Source organism: Sinohyriopsis cumingii, chromosome 18 (assembly GCF_028554795.1).
Source record: "Sinohyriopsis cumingii isolate HCF-2022 chromosome 18, ASM2855479v2, whole genome shotgun sequence".
In the NCBI taxonomy this organism is placed as follows: Eukaryota; Metazoa; Mollusca; class Bivalvia; order Unionida; family Unionidae; genus Sinohyriopsis; species Sinohyriopsis cumingii.
In genome coordinates, this window is record NC_142978.1 from 76247559 (window position 1) to 76270220 (window position 22662).

A 22662-nucleotide genomic window follows, 5' to 3' on the forward strand; every position below is an offset into this window, starting at 1 on the left:
GAGCATTATGCTTTCTATAGTCTCTCCCCCTCCCCCATTGGTAAATTTTTTTGCAAAGAAGATCCTAATAACGGTCCTACTGAAATACCTTGTCGAAAGTTACCCAAAATGAATAGCTTGTACAGGAATTTCTGCATCTGTAATAATTATACTTTTAATTGATATTGACATTCATTTGTCTGCTCTCAATGTGTAGGTTTATGTTGTTATTTTTAATTTAGTAAAGTATTTTTTTCAGAAAACTGGTAGGATAACTCTAATTAGGCCACATTGTACTGGACTTAAATACAGTACACTATTTCAAATGATATACAGTTGCTACTGTTAAATTTGTAAAATCTAAGCTCTATGCACATGTGGCATGACCATTTTTGTTTTAACTTTAGTAGGTCTGAATGGAGAATATATAATACTTCACAGTAAACATGCAATGCATATAGAGTATTGTATACATATACTGTAGGATATCATTGTTGTTTTGTCATTGATAGGGATTGATTTTATTATAATGTTGGTGGTCGTGGTGGTGATGGTGATGATTGTGACACATGATGATATCAAAAATAATAATTACAACATATAGAACTGCCATGTTGTTGTTAGTGGTATGATGGTACCAAGAGGTACATATTTTTACTGATGATTCTTTTAATGGTGAAAAATATTTGAAACACAATCATAATGATTTGTTTTTGTGTGTTATGGCACAGTGACACAATATTAGGTTATTTAGTGCCAAGAATAATTAAGAATTTGCCATAAGATGGTTATAAAGAAAAAGAGGAGAAAGGTAATGTTGATAATGATTAGCATGAAGGTGATAGTGGTGCCTTGAGAATGATGATGATGACAGAAAGATTTTGCAGATATTTTGATCATCTTTTATTTATAACAGGATACGGGCAGGATGGAACATGTTGCTCCTCCTCTGACTGACCAAGACTTCAACAAGCCAGTCGGATGTTACAGTCAGTCTATTTTTCAACTAAAAAGTTCTCGAGCTCTAACAGCTACTTCTATTGGCAACTTAGTTGTGTGGGATAGCTACTTCTATTGGCAACTTAGTTGTGTGGGATAGCTACTTCTATTGGCAACTTAGTTGTGTGGGATAGCAACAAGCCCCTCACAAAAGGTAAAATATAATATATACTTGCACTCAAATTTCTAGCAAAGCATTTCTATACATTTCTTCATAATTATAAATAATTGTCTCTGCCAGGTAACAATTATTCCATGGTTATACTTTATCAATTGAAGAAACTACTAAATATATTTTCATCTTACTGTTCCCCACATTAGGTAGAAAAGTGGTAACATTAAATTGGTCCTGTTCATCCATCAATCCCACTTTTGTTTTGTCACAATAACTCCATAATTGTTATTGGATTTTAACCAAAGTTCTTATGCAGCTTGATGTTGATGAGAGACATTAACTATTTTCAATTGTTGGAGATCTATGTGATTGTTCAGCAGAGTTATAGACCTTGATTATCAGTCTCACTGACATTTGTTTGTGCACAGTAACCCCCTTAATTTATTATTGGATTTCAGACATATTTGGTATGTAGCTAAAAAATTATTGATGAGACTTTGGCGGTGTTCAGCTATTTTCATTCTACGTGATCATTTATCAGAGTTATAGCCTCGGATTGTCAGACTTACCTATGTTTGTTTCAACACATTGTCTCCCTTAATTAGTATTAGATGTATGCAGCTTGATATGGATGAGACCCTGGTTGCATTTGCTTGTCAGAATTCTGTGTTCTTATTTAGCAGTCATGGCCCCTGATTGTCAGACCCAGACACTTTTGTTCCTGCACAATAACTCATTTGATTATTCTTGAATTTTATCCAATTTTCAGTATGTAACTTAATATTGACTAGACTATGATGAGTTCAGGTGTATGCATTCTGTATTATTGTTAAGCAGGTTATAGCCCCTGATTGTGAGACCCACCCACTTTCTTTCTTGCAAAGTGAATCTCTTAATTATTACACGATTTCAACCAGATGTGGTATGCAGCTTGATTTTCATGAGACCTTGACTGTTTAATTTTTAGTGTTTAATTGCCATTGATTATCAGACAGACTGACTTTCATCTCTACATAATAACTCCATTAATTATCATTAGACTTCAACCTGATTTTATATTAAATCAGCTTTTGTATTGATAAAACCAATAAAAAAACAGGGGACATAATTTCACAGAATTGCTTCTTATATTTGTCTTTACTATGATCCATTGTTCTGGATCCAGCTTCTTTTCTTTCTAGATTTACTTGGATTAGAAGAATTTCATGCATATTCCACATGTATTATAACTTTCACTTTCAAGATGGAATTTGTGGTTATCTTGATATTTGACAAAGTCGTTATTCAACTTTTACATTTCTACATAAATATTTGACAAGGTCCTTATTGTACTTTTACATTTCTATATAACTATTTTATAAGGTCCTTATTATATTTGATATTTCTACACAAGTATTTGATAAGGTTATGTCTCTATTCTACTTTGATATTTCTACACAAGTAATTGATTAGATTATGCCCTTCTTCTTCTTTGATATTTCTACACAAGTATTTGAAAAGGTTATGTCCCTATTCTACTTTGATATTTCTACACAAGTACTTGATAAGGTTATGTCCCTATTCTACTTTGATATTTCTACACAAGTATTTGAAAAGGTTATGTCCTTATTCTACTTTGATATTTCTACACAAGTATTTGATAAGGTTATGTCCCTATTCTACTTTGATATTTCTACACAAGTAATTGATTAGATTATGTCCTTCTTCTTCTTTGATATTTCTACACAAGTACTTGATAAGGTTATGTCCCTATTCTACTTTGATATTTCTACACAAGTACTTGATAATGTTATGTCCCTATTCTACTTTGATATTTCTACACAAGTACTTGATAAGGTTATGTCCTTATTCTATTTTGTTATTTCTACACAAGTACTTGATAAGGTTATGTCCCTATTCTACTTTGATATTTCTACACAAGTACTTGATAAGGTTATGTCCCTATTCTACTTTGATATTTCTACACAAGTACTTGATAAGGTTATGTCCTTATTCTACTTTGTTATTTCTACACAAGTACTTGATAAGGTTATGTCCCTATTCTACTTTGATATTTCTACACAAGTATTTGAAAAGGTTATGTCCTTATTCTACTTTGATATTTCTACACGAAGTACTTGATAAGGTTAAGTCCCTATTCTACTTTGATATTTCTACACGAAGTACTTGATAAGGTTACATCCTTATTCTACTTTCATATTTATACATCAGAATACTGCTTTCTTTTCTTGCTACAAGAACATGTCTCTTCAAAATCTTGTACTGAAAGTTTTTGCTCTTATTTGTTCTCTTGAAAATGTCATTGAGCTTCTCTCTTTTTCCCCCTTTCTCCCTACACTATATTTTTGTTTCTCTAATTTAACATTTGAGAATCACTGATCATGCTCATGTTTTGTCATAGACCATGAAGACAATCATCTTGATCTGCAGCAAGGTGTGGTACTAGTTTAGCAGGCAGTCTCTACATGTGGTTCTATTTCCATTTTTAGTGTGTGTAACTATTGTAGTGCCAACAGTCTATTCATTGTATGTATGTGTGTGTGTGCATATGTATGTATGTATGTATGTATTGACTGTGAAATGCACTGATGAATGTTGGTAAAGGGAATGCATGGATACTATAGCACTGCACTACCCTCCTGTTTGTTTGTACCCCCTACTGCTTTTATGAATGAAAAGCATCAAGAATATAAAATATGCACAAAACTTAGTCATTTCATTCACTGATTTATAATTTCTAACCTGATTGTTGCCAAAGGGTCCCCAACACTTTAAAATTATTGACGTTTCAACACAAATGGAAGCTCTTGATACAAACAAGCAGACAGACTGCTTCCTGTCCATTTCTGTTTTCTAGAATAGTCTGTTTCAGTCAAATCTATGTCAGCTGCATCCAATATTTGCATAGTATAGTTATAATATTTCTAAAACAAATTGAAACAATAAGTAGGATGAACTCTTACATACATGTGTTCAAAGAGGTGTAAATACAAAATTTATGGAATTATTGAGATTTTTCAAAGACAGCGAACAACATAACATCTGTTGCTTGGAGAAAAAAAAAGACTGGCCCAAGCAAATAAGGCAGCTGTGTTGCTCAAGAAAATCCCTTCTGATTTGAAATGCAACAAATTGACAGTGTTTTGGACACTCAGGCAACAATCATGTTAGAAGTTATAAATCAACAAATGAAATGACTAAGTTTTGTGCATTTTTTATATGACTGATGCCCTCTGTGTTTAAAATCATAGGGATGGGGGTTTTACAAACAAATGGGATGGTGTGAGAATACTGTACATATCTTATTGCAGACTAAAGTACATGCAAGAAAAATACAGAGCAAATATAATCATAATTTCAGTTTCCATTCTTCTACAGCATATGTAAGTCGCATCTAATAAAATAAAAAGGTTTTCATTGCTGTGAAATTGCACAGTATATATATATATTATGAATTACATTTGGCACTGTAATAGTTTATACAGAAAGTAGATTTCTTTAGGACTGAAATAACTAAATACTGTTTTCTCACTGTGTGCTTAATTTCATCCATAATATTTGTGAAATAGACTTGCAAAAATTACATCTGTTTAATGATTAGGAAATACATCATGTCTATGTTCTTGATAAAGACACGACAAGATCTTATAGTTTGTTTCATGAAAGTTGTTTAGGTTTCATTTGCTTGTCGATTTGTCTGTTAAAATTAGTTTCTATTTTTGTTACGTTACATGCATTAAAGTTATGTGATCTGATTATCTTATTCTTTATGTACCCAAAAATCTATACAAGAATTGTTTGGAAATTAAATGCAATGAAGTAGCAAATTTTGAAATGTGCAGAACACCTGCAAGGATAGGCATCCTAGTAAAGTCCAGAGCTGTAGCACTTTTTGGAGGATTATATATAATTTAAAAAGTAATTCTGTCTGATGAGTATATGTAAATTTTATTTACTTTTTGTACTATTTATGTGACAATTAATGAACAAAACCATCTAACTTGTATGTTTGAAGGAGATTTATGTAAATAAATTTTGTACCTTTTAGGTTTTAAACTCTGTCTAATAGTAAACACATTGAATTGATTTTGTGGAAAATGACTCCACTGTTTAATATATCTGCTTGACATTTTTGAAATTTATTATAAATACATTATAACAAGGTGTCAGTGGTTGCAATAAGCAAGAAAATGTTGATATATTCCAGTATCTGATTTTCATGAAGATGTGTACTTGTCTGTTCCAAATTTGCTGTTGCTTCAAATTTTAGTATTATCCTACAGTTCCTCACATTATCCATACATATTTCTAACTCCAGTTCTGAAGAGTCTTTCAGATTTGGTTAGAAAGCAATAATTTCACACTTTCTGTCAGACATAAACATGCGCAGCATTTGGAAATGGCTGTATTATGTAAATAGAAAGTTTAATGTTTTTATTCTTCTAACACTTTCATTTAATATAACTATAAATATTTTTGTGGATTTTTGTAGCTAATTATGGTGATGGATCAGGTTGTGGGTATTATGGTAAAGTCTAAAAAATCCTAAATTTATTATGTTTTTGATTTGATTTTTAACAACTAACCTGTTTCAGCTATTTTGAATGTTTTTTTTCTCTCTCTGTTTATTCAAAGTCATTTTGTAAGTATGGAGAGGAGCAACTGCAGATAAATGTCCGGTACTGAGGAGGAGATGTCTTCAGTTTGCTTCACTAATCCACTTACACAAATGATAATGACTAGAACTTTTATATTGATATTATTTATAGCTGTTAATGAATTGAACGAAGTTACAATGGCTAAATAATGTGCATGTTGAATGCATGAAATGCATTTAATATGGCAGACTGGTTCAAATTTATTAAAGTTGCAGCTTTATCATGTTTCTTTTTCAGCTCACTGTCGTGAGCAATGTTTTTACTTACTGTTTATTTTTCATTAAAACTCGTCATACAATAGCATTCAGTGATATGAAGTTTGACCCTAAAATTGTTTTAGTTTTTCTTGTCTTCCTTATGTCTTACCTCATATTTTATACCATATATGATACACAAAAAAACTTAGAAATACAGATTTTATATCTTGTATGATAAAAAAGAACAAGAAATACAGATTTTATGCCACAAGAAAAAAGCCCAATTAAAACAGCAAAATTTAGACAGATTTCAAAGTTATTTTGTACAGGACTGTGGTATTTGCTTAGTTAATAATTGCAATCATGAAATTTAAAATCGTATGTGTTTCAAAGTTAGGTCATGTATCATTTCATCATTTATGATTCATCTGCATGTTGGCATGTATTATTATGACCTTTTTTGTGCATGCTTTCTGCATGTTTTGAGTTTTGAAATTATTGAGGACATCATAATTGTGTCTAGAACTTGCCATATATAAATACTCAGCTAGGGATTGAATTATAATAAAATGTATTTCTACTATAACAAACACTTATAAAACTTTTAAATAGACAGTGAATACAAACTGAATTGTATAATCAAAATTTAGGAGTTAATTATGCCTTACATGTAAGGAGATTACCACAAGAGGCATACAACTTTCAAATATGTATAATAATACTTGACAGACATCACTGACAATGTCTATGTCATAGGATCAGAACTCTCACTCTCTAGGCTTCAGTCACGATAAGTTTGTTATTGAAATGACCTCTATGACCTTTCATTGACTATACTGATGTTTCTTTTTATATCGCTCAGAGGTTTTATACAGCAATTTTGTTTATGAGAGGACACCCTTGATCAGAGCTATTTTGCCTGACACCAAATAATCATTACAAACAACATAAACCCAGATCTTACAGCACATTATGTGACAGCAGATCAGGGTCTATGTTATTTGCAGATGGACTAGACCTAAAAGTGAGTCTATATGGTAGGTCAAGTTCATTGTTTTTCATTTTGCTTAATTCGTGCAAAATCCCTTAACAATTTAAAGTCTTATAGTTATAAGCCAGATATGACCATTTTATAGCATCCATTTGACTTAGAACAAGCCTTTTCACATCAGACCAAGTTTTCTTCAGTTGCATTAAATTGGCAAAGGCACCTTGGACATTTTTAATTTGTATTTTTCTCAAGAAAAAAACATGGTATGAACTTTGGGGAACAAAATATTGCAATAATTTCAATTAAATTTTGTAGGCATTGAGTATTTAATTCATCACTGCTTACCAGATTTGCCTCCTTTCAGTTGTGATATTCAGTGCATTCTTTTGACATGAAATTTGCTTGATTTTATTTTAAAAGTGTTTTAGATTGTGAATATAAATATTTACAACATTCAATTTCCTGAAAGATTTCTTATCTGTCTACCCATATATATATATATATTATTTTAGTTGTAAACACAGAACCTTCTGCCAACAAGAAAGCTTTGAAGATCATCAAACTTCAGGATTGAGGTATTAATGTCCTCACAATAACTGACAGGTAAATTTATATATTTTTATTTTTGTCATTAAATTTACAGTATGGTGCTTATATATTTGTGAATATTCAAAAGAGGAATGAGAACCAGTTTTCTGAATCAATTTCCAAGTTAAATTTTGAACATTTTATCAATTACATGATAAGTCAGAGAATGAGTCTTTTACAGTCAAGCAAAAGTAACTGTGATAAGTCAGAGCACTATACTCTTTTACAGTCAAACAAAAGTAACTGTGATAACTCAGTCTTTGACAAGAGTCGAAGTAAAGTAACTGGGGAAACATCAGAGCATGAGTCATTGACAGAGTAAAATTAGCAACTGGGAGAAATCTGAGAATTAGTCTTTGAAAGAGTCAAAGTATAGTAACTGGGGAAAGTCAGAGCATGAGTCCTTGACATAGTCAAACTAAAGCAACTGGGAAAAGTCAGAGCACAAGACTTTGAGAGAGTAAAAGTAACTGCGATAAGTCACAGCACTTTAGTCTTTGATGGAGTCAAACTTAATTAAGTGGAATAAATGAGAGCATGAGTCTTTTACAGAGTCAAACCAATGTGACTGGCTGTAAAAATGCCCCCATTTTGGTTTTACAGAGTCAAACTAATGGGACCGGCGTAAAAATGCCCCCACTTTGGAAACTGCAGTAGACATTACAGTTCATCTATAAGATGGAAAACACATTCAAGTAGTACAATGTGAGATAAACAACTCCAATTCATACAGTACAATGTGAGATAAATAACTCCAATTATTGTTCATGTATCAATGTTATCTTATGATAGGTTTATAGTGGTTGGAGATGTGGCAGGACATGTCAAGTTCTTTGATCAAAGTCTGAAGTTGGTGCATTGGTATCAGGATTTTCATCTTGGCCCTGTGTCATCAGTTTCCTTTGCCTATTATCCAGAGTTCCAACCTTTGTAAGTATCGATAACTTCATTCATAAATTATACATTATTTTTCATCTTGTAACATATTCTCATTGGAATGCAATTTGCATAAACACTAAAACATCATTTAATCTCCTGTGCACTCAAACCATTACCATACAGAAATCATTTATATTGAGATATGTTGAATATTAAACTGTTGCAGGTATGTTGAAGTGAAAAAAGGGAGGGGGTGAGCACTTTGGAACTATAAAATATCATTGTACAGCACTCCCTCACAATCAGGCCATTCATTATAATACAGTTCCAGTTAGAAGGCAAATATTGTCATGGATACCACTTTATTATAGGATTTTCTCTGTATCAGGCAGTTCACTCTATGGATCCCAAAGAGTGTTATATTTAGAGAGTACTGTTATATGATCCACTCAGTCGGAACAGAATTTGAGCCTGAATGAGCATTTATATGTCCCACCATAATGCTTGTAGGGGCATATCAATTACCCATGTCCATCCATCCATACGTCTGTCTGTCACACCATGATTAAGTTACCGGTATACATTTGGATATTTCAGGCACTCCAGTAGGACATCTATGTTCCATAAACACATTTCTAATTATATTTTATCAGTTTCTCACACCAGGATATTTTAAATATTTAGACCAAATATTTTGAATGATATTGCTTTTGAAAAAAGAAAAATAATGTACAGGTTATTATACTCTAATTAAAATTACAGTGACTTTCTAGCTGGAAATTACAGTACACTGAATTTATGAGAGGTGCCATGATGCAGTACAGACTGCTGTGAATTTGCTATTTAATGTATTTTGTTGGATATCAGTTTTTCTGGATCTTATGGTTGAATAATAACTGGATCTCATGGTTGAATAATAACTGTCAAGTTCAAGACTTGATGACCTGTCAGAATAATAGGACCTCTTCCACAAGGTACAAATTTAAGTACCAATAAAAATGTGATTTTTTTCCAACACAAAATTTGATGCAAGTGAAAGTAAAATGAATTCAGTTAATTTTTTTCTTACTTTCTTCAGTTACATATCACTCAGTAAGTCATACTAATTTGAACATGAATCAGTTTAGTGCTCAAATTTACAAATTATCTCAGTCAGATTAGTTACTGACATATTTTTGTGTCAAATGGAATGATTTTAGACCTTATTATAACATTTCATGAATGTACCTAGTTGTACTGTATATACACAATGTACCTAGTTGTATTGTATATACACAATGTACTTAGTTGTACTGTATATACACAATGTACTTAGTTGTACTGTATATACACAATGTACCTAGTTGTACTGTATATACACAATGTACCTAGTTGTACTGTATATACACAATGTACTTAGTTGTATTGTATATACACAGTGTACCTAGTTATACTGTATATACACAGTGTACCTAGTTGTACTGTATATACACAATGTACTTAGTTGTACTGTATATACACAGTGTACCTAGTTGTACTGTATATACACAATGTACTTAGTTGTACTGTATATACACAATGTACTTAGTTGTACTGTATATACACAATGTACTTAGTTGTACTGTATATACACAGTGTACCTAGTTGTACTGTATATACACAATGTACCTAGTTGTACTGTATATACACAATGTACTTAGTTGTACTGTATATACACAATGTACCTAGTTATACTGTATATACACAGTGTACCTAGTTGTACTGTATATACACAATGTGTATACACAATGTACCTAGTTGTACTGTATATACACATTGTACCTAGTTGTACTGTATATACACAGTGTACCTAGTTGTACTGTATATAAACAATGTACCTAGTTGTACTGTATATAAACAGTGTACCTAGTTGTACTGTATATACACAATGTACCTAGTTGTACTGTATATACACAATGTACCTAGTTGTACTGTATATACACAATGTACCTAGTTGTACTGTATATACACAATGTACTTAGTTGTATTGTATATACACAATGTACTTAGTTGTACTGTATATACACAATGTACTTAGTTGTACTGTATATACACAATGTACTTAGTTGTACTGTATATACACAATGTACCTAGTTGTACTGTATATACACAATGTACCTAGTTGTATTGTATATACACAATGTACTTAGTTATACTGTATATACACAATGTACCTAGTTGTACTGTATATACACAATGTACCTAGTTGTACTGTATATACACAATGTACTTAGTTGTATTGTATATACACAATGTACCTAGTTGTAATGTATATACACAATGTACCTAGTTGTACTGTATATACACAATGTACTTAGTTATACTGTATATACACAATGTACCTAGTTGTACTGTATATATACAATGTACCTAGTTGTATTGTATATACACAATGTACTTAGTTATACTGTATATACACAATGTACCTAGTTGTACCATGCTCATTTAAACTTTCTGTTTATATTGTCCATATATAAATATAGCTTATTATCAATGCTGTGTGTGTGTGTGTAGCTATGCACATTACCATAAATGTAAATATGCATTTGTTTAAAGCTTCAGATATAATAAGACTTTAGAGGTTGTAGTGGGGGACAGTTTATTAAGATTTTGCACCTGTATTTCTTAAAAGATGGAGAAATTCTAAGCAATTTACTCATATAAAACATAACACTGCCTCTCTCAGACTTAATCCCTACACGTCTGACTTATGTTGGAAAGAAAAAAGAAAAACCACATAACACTTCTGACAATTCTGTATCAACATGCAGTCTTATGATAATAAGCATAAGTACTGTTTCACAGCAATCCTCTACAAAATGCAAAAGTAGCTGCATTCCAATATTATGTTGCACACTGCAGAAAGGGTAATAACTCTTGCAAAAATCATGGCTGCACAAAGATTTGTCAATATGTGCATCTTTCAATATATATATATATATATATATATATATATATATATATATATACAATGACCCATAGAAAATCCACAACTTGCACTCATAAGATTCTGTCTTACAAGTCACTTTGCTGCAAGACATAAAGGTCAGTTACAAATACTGCAAACGTAAAGTGATTTGTTGATATGCATATCTTCAGATAATGATAGTAACAACCCAAGTTTCAAGGTGATTCAATAGAGGTCAGTTGTTATTGATCTTTTTATTGCAATGTCATACACATATTTTGCCTAAAAGGTGTGGTCACTGGTTGCATTCAACAGGTAGTTGCTCATGACAGTGCATTTATACAATCGATCTATACAGGATGATTGTGGTTGTAAATGACAGATAGTTGCTCACAGTACAGATCACTCAAGTTTTACTGCAAGTACAAAGTTTCATAGCAAGCCATAATAAATGAGATCATGTACTGGATGGAAGGATGGATGGAGAACAAAGAGGATTAAATTCCAAACCCAATAAAGATTTAACTGTAAAGTTCTATCAAATCTGGGAGGTATCCTAAAACTCTAAGAACCAATATATCATTTATTAATGACACCACCAAAAACAAGAAATTTCGAGTTTATATATATATAGTCAACCAAGTCTGACCTTTAGGTTGCCCACTGGACAACGGTAGAAGCTCTGTTGAGGAATCTGTGTTTTTCCTAGATGCTTATCCCTCTAACAAGTGACTTCAAACTGGCATGCCAGTCATGTCAGAGTGTGTCAAATAAACAAACACAAAAAATGTTTTTCAACTCCCAAAGCTCACAACATTCATTGGCTGAAAGCCCATTAATAATAATAATAATAATTATAATAATAATAATAATGACTTTAAAGAAAAAGCTCATTTGGTAAACAAACTAATCTTCCACGACGTCTTCTATAATTAATTTATATGATGTACAGTTTTTACAAGTTTGGATCTTTTTTGACAAAAGTGATATCAAAAACCAGATAACTGATATACCACTACTATATAATATATAACTGTACAAAGCATTAAAGACAATTACATACAGAATTCATACGAAGATTAGTAGTGAATCTGTGTAAGACATTACTCTGAGTACATGGAAAGGAATACTAATGAATTACACAAAATCAAACAGTAATTGTTTCCATAGTTACTGACTGAAAAGCTTAAAACCTTCAGATGAGTCGGCTGACCTTATATAGGTTGGAATGGAACTCTATAGCTTGGCTCCAGAAAAACCAAACTTGTTCTTATAATACTCTGAATTTGGTTTAGCTGTACACCGAATCTTGTCATTGTCAGTACTTTGTAGGGTTTACATTTTTTAATTTAATGTTCATGTACAGCATATATAATAATGATCACTTATGGCATATTGGGGAAATGCTGCTTCTATAATACTGTCAGTATTGTTAGTAAAGAAGTGATCAATTAGTATTTCAGATGCCTCTTACTCTAGCTGATACATTAGTTTGCTGCTGATAATTTAAGAAATTCAATTTCAATCAAGCTCTGATTGTTGTCATACAGCCAACTAAAATTAAAGTCACCTACAAAACAGACTTCTTTGCTTTCTACAAAGTTTCAAGCCATCTTTGAAATTGTATACCATGCATGAATGCAAAAATATTTATCACTGAATTATTTCCCAATGTAATCTGATTTTATCTAGTTTTGGAAAAAAATAATGGATGTTCAAAAGGCAGATTTTGAAACCATATTGCTTAAGCCACTAAATTTGAGGCAATTCTAAATTATAATGGTCTTGAAATGAATGAGACTGAATATCCCAATTAATAATTTCCCTATTAATATATGAACCATGATATTCTTTTTAATGATCTTTATTACAGTGTATTAATGGCTGTCAACTGTCCTTTCAGAAGATTTTGTAATGATTCTTGAAATATTAGCACATTCTGCATCTCACTAACACTCTGCTTGACTCACATATATGTTGGTTACAACTTTTAACTTTTGCAGCTAAAATCTTACCTTGGGAGAGCTGGATTTGATAGTGATTGTAATTCTAAGCATTATGATTGAGTAACATATTTGATGAAGAAATAGATCATTTTCATTGATATTATTTGCAAAAGTTTTTACCAAACCTTATTAATAACAATAACAGCTACAATGACTCCACCAGTGAGACCTGCACTTGCAACTTGATTATTAACACGACTGACTGCCACTGTACATGATTTTCTGTCAATCGAGGTGTTAAGACCTGCCCCACACTGACACAGATTTCCGGACCAGTCACTGCTGCATGTGCATATGAAACCAGACCCATCTACTCTGCACGTTCCTCCATTAAGACATGGACTTGAATTGCAAGGATTGATAGGAACACGGGTGGTGTCATTCTTTTCCATTCCAACATCATACCTGAAGTCAAAGGTAGAACAATCTTTAGAAAAATGGTTTTGTCTACATGTATATCAATGAAAATTTGGGGACCATGTGCCAGATTGAATATGTGAATATATAATGCTCTGGTGGCATAAGTGATTAGAGTGTCCACATCAGATGCTGGAGGTTGCTGGTTCAAACGCCAGCCGAGTCATACCAAAGACTTATTAAACAAATAGTACTAACAGCTGCTTGACTTGGTGCTCAGCATTAAGAGGTACATGTTAAGACTGGTTGGCCTGGTGTCAGGATAATGTGACTTTATAGTCCTAAATGAAGTAGCGGTAATGAGCAAACAGGAACAAGTTTTGTAAAATTCAACAAATAATTTATTTCCCTTGAATAATAAAACAAACTTTCAAAAGAACTTATAACATTGTGAATTAAATCCCAGACAGTCCTGAAAGGTCTATCACAAGTCCAAATGTATAGAGTTCAAACTGAATTTGAGTGTGGTGTGGTGATGTGTTAACCATCTTTTAATGTATTTCAACAATATAATCCAAGATGTCCTTGAGTGAATTCACTATAATTCCAAATTAATGATTTTGTCCTGGAAGTTTTAATGTGCACTATGTAATTCCAAATGAATGAGTGAAATAAAAAATCCATCCAAATAAAAAACTGAACACAACATTATAACCGATTCCACTTCAGATGTTAAGGTTGGAATGAGTTATTTTGTCATGTAAACAACACTGATACAAAAAAACTATGACAATAATAGAGCCAGGATGTGCGTCATGTTCCTTTCTAAAACATTCAAAATTGTCAACAACTACTAATGTCCTAGACTCAGATTGAAATAAACATTTTAACCGCCATTAATAATCTAAATATTTAATTGATAATCAGAGAAAAATATTAGCTATGTATTATGTTGCTTGCAAAATAAATGGCACCAGTCAGGTAGACCACTAACTTGATTTTGGACAAAGGTCAAGTGGAAAATACAAATATACACAAGATATGTTCATGGAGACAAGCAGACAAGCAACATAAATTAAATATATATACCACTGGTCATGAATGAAAAAAGTGACTTGAACTATTGCTGTATTTATTTTACTTAAATAACTTGACATATTGCTCATTCTAGAGATCTACAATGGAATAACATGCTTCCTGCATTAAACAGAAAACAGTTTCAGAAATGTTCAGCTCTAACAGCTCAGTTGATCCATGTTAACTGTTAACTCATTAACCCCTGGCACCTCGTTTATGCATTGGGAGGTTGTAGCCTAATTCTGAGCTCTGTAGCATCAAGGTCATTTAAGACACACTAAAGTGGGTGGTATTATAGAAAGGTAGGCAAATGTAGCTCTACAATGATACCAAATAATCTGGACTTTCTAGCTGCACTACAAAATACAGAGCGGAAAAAAATTAATTTTTCCTCTTTTTTTTTTTCTTCCCAAATTTTGCCTGTGGTTGGAATCTGATTTTGTGCCCAGATTTTAAACTTTTTGGCCTCAGATCTAAGGCAGACCAGTCTAAACTGCACACAGACAGGTGAACCTTTGCAAAAAGTAGGATAAGATGGGCATTATAATGAAAAGTGGGCTAGTTATGAAAATGAAGGGTCTGTTAAGCACCAAAAAAAAATCCAACTTTTACCCTTTTGCTCATGCGCAAATTAAATAGCCAATGAAAAATGACTGACATTTCTAACACAATTCGGCATTAGGTTAACTGGAAATCTCTTGGCAGTTGATGTATTAGGATGTATGCAGAAATAGCCCCCAAAATGTTTCCTATTTGCATTTCAGGCGAAAATGACATAAACCTCCAGGGGTTAATGAGTTACTGTATACTGAACACTAGTCTTAAGTGCTAAACAACAGGCCTAGTCCCAAGAATATCAAAACTGTTTTCAAAACTGAAGAGTAGCTATCTCTAATGAAACATACTGAGCAGTGATTGATGTTTATAATGGTCTTTGTTATCCATATTCCTCCTGAAGATATAGTTAATGTTGTACAGTTACCTCTGAGTTTAAAGCATTAAAACGTTATGAGAAAAATAAAAACAAACCATTAATTAATGACCTCTAATTCTTGCATATGGCAGTGCATGGAATTACAGTAAGTACAACATGGGTACAAAGCTACAAATTTGCTAAAGTATTCTCTATGCCAAGACACAGATTGATTGCTAAGCTCCCAGGGCTAAACATAAAAATAGAGTAAAATGAATTATTCAGATTCAGTACAAGAATCAATTTACCTGCACTCGTATGATTCCCAGAGTGGAACACAGACAAATGGTCGGCTACAAGAGGCAACTGTACAGTCATTTCTCACACATCCTGTAACTGTGTTTATGCTATTTACATCATCTGCTACTGAACTAGAACTCAGTTCATCAGTTTTCATAGGTAACCAGTCTATGGCTCCCAGACGCAAATCATTCATACAGGCTGCAATGTAGAACAATACAAAGTTCAGTCCTCCAGACTTCCTGTATTGATTTGGTATTTTGAATTTGAAAGTCATCGTCAGAAATGCCCTTAAGAATAATTTACCAACTAAGTACATATGACATTCAATATTTCAAAATTGAAAATGTTAAGAGGTATAGCAATCACCTGCAAAATTTCATGAAAATGTCCATATCAAGGAAACTTAAATCTCATAAATGATAACATGGAAATATTAATGGCTTTTTGGACAACTTACATTAGCAAATTAGTCAGCACATTGAAACATTCTATGGAGTTAAGGCTCAGATCAGTAAACCATAACCTTTATTATAATAGTCAGTATCAGATATACAAATTTGAAAATTCGAGTCTCATCGTTCAAAAGTCTTTTGCAAAATGCTACAAATGTAATAATTTCCATGATTTCATGGCAGTTATAAAGTTCAAAGACACAACAAATAATGATTCTGCTGTTAAAACAGAGTTCTTCCCAATCTGTGAATTAAGAACAACAACAATCTGACTTTGTTCCAATCTGTGAACTGAAAACCAAAACAATTGGACTTCTTCCCAATCTGTGAACTGAGAACTAAAAATAATTTGACTTCTTCCCAATCTGCGAATTGAGAACCAGAATAAAATTGGACTTCCTCCCAACCTGTAAATTTAAGACCAAAAGCAATTGAACTTCTTCCCAAACTGTGAATTAAGAACAACAATAATCAGACTTCTTCCCAATTTGTGAATTAAGAACCAAAACAATTTGGCTTCTTTTCACTGTTTTAACTACAAACCAAAATTACCAGACTCCATCGCTATCTGTGATTAAGCACCAAAAACAATGTCATTTTTTCACAGAACAAGAAAAATAGATCTCCACATAATTAAACAATTTCACAGTATTTTGAGTTAAAATTGATGGTTTAGTGGTTATAAATCTGAATGATACAATATTTTCTGAAGACCAAAAGCAAACAAAAAATACTGCGTACTAGATTGAAGATTGTTTTTTATGTAAGATGGTGCTGATGGAATATTATAACTCAGCTCCGCCCCAGAGTAGACTTGATCTTGCTTCAGGGCAAATCTATTCTGTCCAACAGTTGGTCCCAGTGAGTCTGTGTAAAAACGCCCCTCTCCTCCATCCATCATCAGGATGAACTCTTTCCCAAACCGCTGCAATGTGACTAAGTGCCACTGGCCATCCCCAGCAGAGACATTTGCCAGAGTGAGGATGTTAGTAAAATCACCCATGTCATATGAGACTTGAAGTTTGCCACCTTGAAGCTGCAATGACATGACATTGCAAATCAATAATGCATAGAAGTGGTATTTTTAATATTTTTATTAATTTTAAATTATTCATGACAATACCAATGTTTTGCTAAGATATGGAGAAAAGCATACCACTAATTCATTTTGATGAGGAAAATAATTTATGTCTTTGAATTTAAGTTAACTTAATGTATTTTATATAATTAAAAAATGGAAATACTTTATACACATTACTCTGTTGAGCAATTATATTTAGTGCAGACTGACCTTTAAAGTGAAGAAAATCAAAATCTTGGAGAAAAAATTGCAATAGTTAAGCAATTAGAAAGAAAAAAAACACTGGAGTTGTTCATGTTTTATTTCATGCTATACTATTTCAAAACAAATTCCCCATGCATCATCAACCACCATTGTATGGAGTTGTAATCCCTCCTATACAAATATACAGCAGAAACGATTCCCTGAAATATTTATTGATTTTCAGTAATCATTGTTACTTGTAAAAACCAGAAATGTCTTCATAAAACATGATTACAGCACAGAAGCGCCTAAAACCTGACATGAATGCAAATCAGATGAGATGAAGGTTGTGCATACAGACAGACAAGGGTAAAACAACCAATTTCTCGGAAGGGCATAAAAACATTACTGATTATATATGTGTTAAATTAATGTCATTGCTGTAGTTGGATTTAATGCCATTTTGCAGCACAAGATAGGCAATACATGGTGGCCAGTATAACTGGTGGTGGAAGAACCCTGGAAAACAGCGAGAAGAACCACAGACCCATAAGAAGCTACTGGCAAACTTTCTCACATACCCACATTAAGCAAGCCTGAGACTTGAACCCACGCAGACAGAGGTGAGATGGCATTGATCTTTAATGGTGAGCACTTTAGACCACTCGGGGCCCCTGAACCAGGTTTTACTGTATGTAGCCTTGTTGCAGAGGAGGTAAAACTAAGTGCAAGTAATAACTATGTACTTAACCACTGAAAAACTATTTACAGAAATATTCACATATTTTATTCTTTTTGAACTAGAAAATCGAGCTGAAAATGAATGTTCTAAAATCTTTATAGATTACTGCATTTGAATGGGAAAATATGAATGAGTTTTTCAGATGTAAATACTGCACGACCTTGTTAGTGCTGTATATCCATCCCACAAAATGAGTTCATATGTTCCCATACAAATGCAGTAATCTTTTATTATATGCCCTTTTTCTTATTCTACCTAAGGCTTAATTATATTAACAAAATACACTACAAGAAACAAAGTAACTTAATGTATGCCATATTCCAAACTAAACACACAAGTGTAGATTCATCATTACACAACAACAACATTATTACCACGCACATAACTCCACCCAGATAAATTCAAACTTAGTTGCGTGCTCAACATAACTTCAAAAGAAAATGATCTGTTAAAATTTAAATCTGGAGTCATATTGGGAATGAATGCGCATTGGAACAACTTTTCCATTTGATCTGGAATGAATAGATTTTGGTATTTTTTTTTATTCTATGAAATTTCGTGATTATGGACTGGATTTATATGTGATAATTCCACATGAAATATATCGGATTGAAGAAGCAAGGGAGAAGTGTGTTGACACCTGCAAATGTGTTTCTGTTTCTGTCATTGAATCTTTGAAATCATAATATGGGAAAAATATGAAGTCTTTCCATTGCAATTATCAAAAAGACATTATGGAATTTAATGCTTATTTCATTTTGTGTGCTGTAAGGAGGATGTAATTGTACTTATATTCAAAATTACAGTACAATTTCGGAATGTGTAATCAAGACTGAGAACCTATGACATGGCTCATATAATTCCCATTTGCAGAACTAAAAAAGTACATTTTGAGGAAATTCAGGATGTAAAACTGTAACTATAACTTTTTGCCATTCTTATTACCAGCTAAAGAAGACATTTTATGCCTTGTCACTTGTATGTTATTTGTAAGGACCCTTTCTTGTGTCTACTGTGTAACTATTCTAAATCTGAAACATTGTATCAAAAAAGTTAGTGCAGAATGTGTCAAACCAGCTGATATGTGGCAGTCCATGAAACATCTGCTTTACTTCATTCAGAAACAAATTTAATCAAACGTGAAGTGCCTACTATGCGAGTGTACATGATCTGTTTACAAATCAAACGTGCTGGCGTCTGCTTCCATTGTTTGTTTACAATAGAAAGTAGTTCCTTTATGCACGTGAATGCAATATGAAGGTGTGCAATATTGTAAAATACTGAACGATTCTTGTAATGTAAAGTTAACAGAGAAAAAAATGAGCATATAATAATATAGGATATTCTGACTAAAGTCATCAAAATGTTATTATTAACATGAAAATTCAGCATGCTAAGAAACTAACCACATAAAATTATACAATTCCTGTTAAATATATGATTTTAATGTTTCTGAGTAAAATTACCCATCTCTAAACTTTCAAACTCTGATGTTAATTCAGATGTTCTAATAAATGTTTTAAAGAATATATTGTTGGTCAGTTGAGACCCTCCAAATGATTCTAGAAGTTATAACAGGGAAACAATTACAGTTATTTTTCGGAAACATTATGGATCAAACAAAATCTAAAGAATTTTTTTAGGACTGCATGATTTTAATGTTACCAAACTGACCAACATTTTCTGGGGATAAGGAACCACAGACCTCTATGCCCCCCCTCCCAACGTCCTCTCTGGAGATTACTGACCTGCAGCTGAATGTACTTCCTTGAGTTTTCTCTGTCACTAAGGTGAAAGAGAAGTCCATCTGTGTCTCGTGTTCTGTAGCTCAGTCTGACCTCTGTTTTTAAAACATCGGCTGTATTTAAGAATGTGTCCCTCAAGTGCCAGTACATGAAACTGCCAGCATTGTTTTTCTGGAAATCCACGATAGTAGTAACTGAAGGATAGAAAATGATGCACAGATGAAAGTAATTTGAATGTACCCAAAGGATGACAACTCCTGTAACTAGCACAGTCAACTACAAATCACTGCTGGCATAGAAAATTTATACAGCTTTTCATTCACCCTTTGTCCCAGACTAGGTGGTCTATACTGGAATTGTCACCACTTGATGAAGGAACTAAGTGAAAAGATGTTTTATTTATTGTGGACATTTTGTATACACCTGTCATAATTTAAAGTATAATGTGTTATAATGTCAGTCTGGTACCACTTTTGTTGGGGCCCCGAGTGGTCTACAGCGCTCCCCGTTACGGATCACAGCCATCTTACCTCTGTTTGCGTGGGTTCGAGTCTCGGATTCAGCCAATGTGGTTATGTGAGAAAGCTTGCCAGTAGCTTCTCCTGGGTCGGTGGTTCTTTCCGGGGTTTTCCCGGGTTCTTCCTCCACCATTAATACTGGCCGCCATGTATAGCCTATCGTGTGCTGAAAAATGGCGTTAAACCTACCACAACAACAACCAATTTTGTTTCTGCACAATAACTCACTTTGTCCTCCATCAACAAATTCAAACCTTTGGATATGTCTTGTACTTGGGGTAAAGAAGAGCACAAAAAGCCAAGAGCAAGGTTATTATAACTGAAATAAATAGAAAATGCTTTCTGCACAATAACTTACATTTTCCACTATTTACAACTACCAAACATTGGAGTATAATAGAATCCAAATAATCTTGGTGTCAAAAGGTTGAAAGTTAAGGTCACTAAAACCAAAAGAACAAAAATGGCCTCTGCACAACAATAGTTTTACATCGCATATCATAAGCAAACTTTGTGGATGATTGCACTTGGCATAAGAAGGCAGCCTGTTAATGTGACTCAATATGGACCAGTTGTAGCAAAAGAAGAAGCAGTTGTAATATTACAGATTTTAAGTTTTAATTTTAGTTCTTGTGGTTAAGTGGTTGAAAGGAACGGTAACCATTTATTGTGTTATTGTACAAATACAGAATACACCTGTGGGCACAAGAAACCACTGCCCAAAGCCAGTTTTCTGGTAGAATTCTATGTGGCTTTTTTCTTCATCAAAAATGTTACCAGTCAAGAAACATTACAAGAGGAAAGAGGTGGATTTCATCCATATACACTGGATTTTGCCCTGCATACAGCCTCGAAACATATTTAAAGCATCTTCAGATAATGTGTGATATGGGCAAAGGTTAACAAATGGTTTATGTATGTTTTAGCTTGAGAGAAAACACTTTCACTCACACATGCAGCAAAAGTAAAGTTTCTACGTTTAAGCAGCTTCAAATTGCAATATATTGTCATGAGTTTAGAGACAACATTGTCATATTCACAAGCACAGTAACTTGCATCACTGCAAAGCTACTGAACAACCTGGGAAGGCAGCATGTTAATGCTCTGATATAAGCCCCACTATAAGCCAAGTCCTTTGAAAATACAAGGTTTTTAAGGTCAAAGCTAGAGAATGTAACCTTTGACTTGCATCCTATGGCTTGGATGATGAAACGTTTGGAAACAGTTGTGCTCAAATAATATGCTAGTGCCGACAGCCCAACCAATATTCACAGAACATCATCTCGTTTTGGGCCAATACATTTGCAGGGTAAGAAATAACTCTTCATGTCAAGGATGACAGGGTCTGAGTCATCCCTTCTTTGTCCTGAGTAGTAAGAACAAGTAATACTCACCTGTTCTGATTGGCTTAGCTTGCTTTTTATATGATTTTACAGTGTGGATAGGGTCCTGTAGATACCCTAGGTTGAAGGGTCTAAAGATAGTCGTTTGCAGACAAAGGATTGTTTCCACATGAGCAAGAAACTATTCCTGGCAATGAAAGCAAAGGCTGTCATAAGTGAAACCAAACCAACTTTGTGGAAAAGCAGATAGTTTGGCACACTTTACTGACTCTGCCTGCTGTAGTTAGAGCAACTAGGGTGCAGCTTTTGTATGAGAGTTGATGATGGAGTCCCTAACCAGTGATTCAAAGGGTATCTTTTTGAACCACCTCTGAAGCCATGAAACTTCCATTTCATACAATGTGCCAGAGACTGGAGTTAACACAAATAAAAGAATATATTAAAGTCAGACAGATCATTGTTCTGACCTGTATCCTACTTTCTATCTGAAATCACTGCATGATAGCCTTTGATTGTGATGGGAACCCATCTGTAACTTCTTCTGTTTGAAGATATCCAAGGGGTTTGGGGAAATGCATATAAATCAAGACCATTCCAATTTAGGGAGAGA

At 33.2% G+C, this 22662-nt stretch overlaps 1 protein-coding gene and 1 long non-coding RNA gene across 3 annotated transcripts in view; one reads left to right on the plus strand and one right to left on the minus strand.

Annotated features, from left to right (window-relative positions):
- LOC149777015 (neural-cadherin-like) overlaps window positions 1–22662 on the minus strand; it is a 149821-nt gene that overhangs the window by 13779 nt on the left and 113380 nt on the right. Inside the window, exons 29-32 of one of the 2 annotated variants that reach the window (XM_089941765.1) lie at window positions 20195–20385; window positions 17182–17476; window positions 15994–16186; window positions 13464–13743 (exon numbers count right to left, since the gene is read on the minus strand). In XM_089941765.1, coding sequence (XP_089797891.1) covers window positions 13464–13743; window positions 15994–16186; window positions 17182–17476; window positions 20195–20385 — 959 coding nt within the window. Of the gene's footprint in view, window positions 1–11002; window positions 13744–15993; window positions 16187–17181; window positions 17477–20194; window positions 20386–22662 lie in introns of those variants that run through there. The other variant, XM_089941766.1, reaches the window with a different exon arrangement.
- On the plus strand, window positions 1077–9830 carry LOC149777016 (uncharacterized). Its single transcript, XR_016416280.1, has 3 exons — window positions 1077–1132; window positions 7452–7542; window positions 8320–9830. It is a non-coding gene; the product is annotated as an uncharacterized LOC149777016 (long non-coding RNA).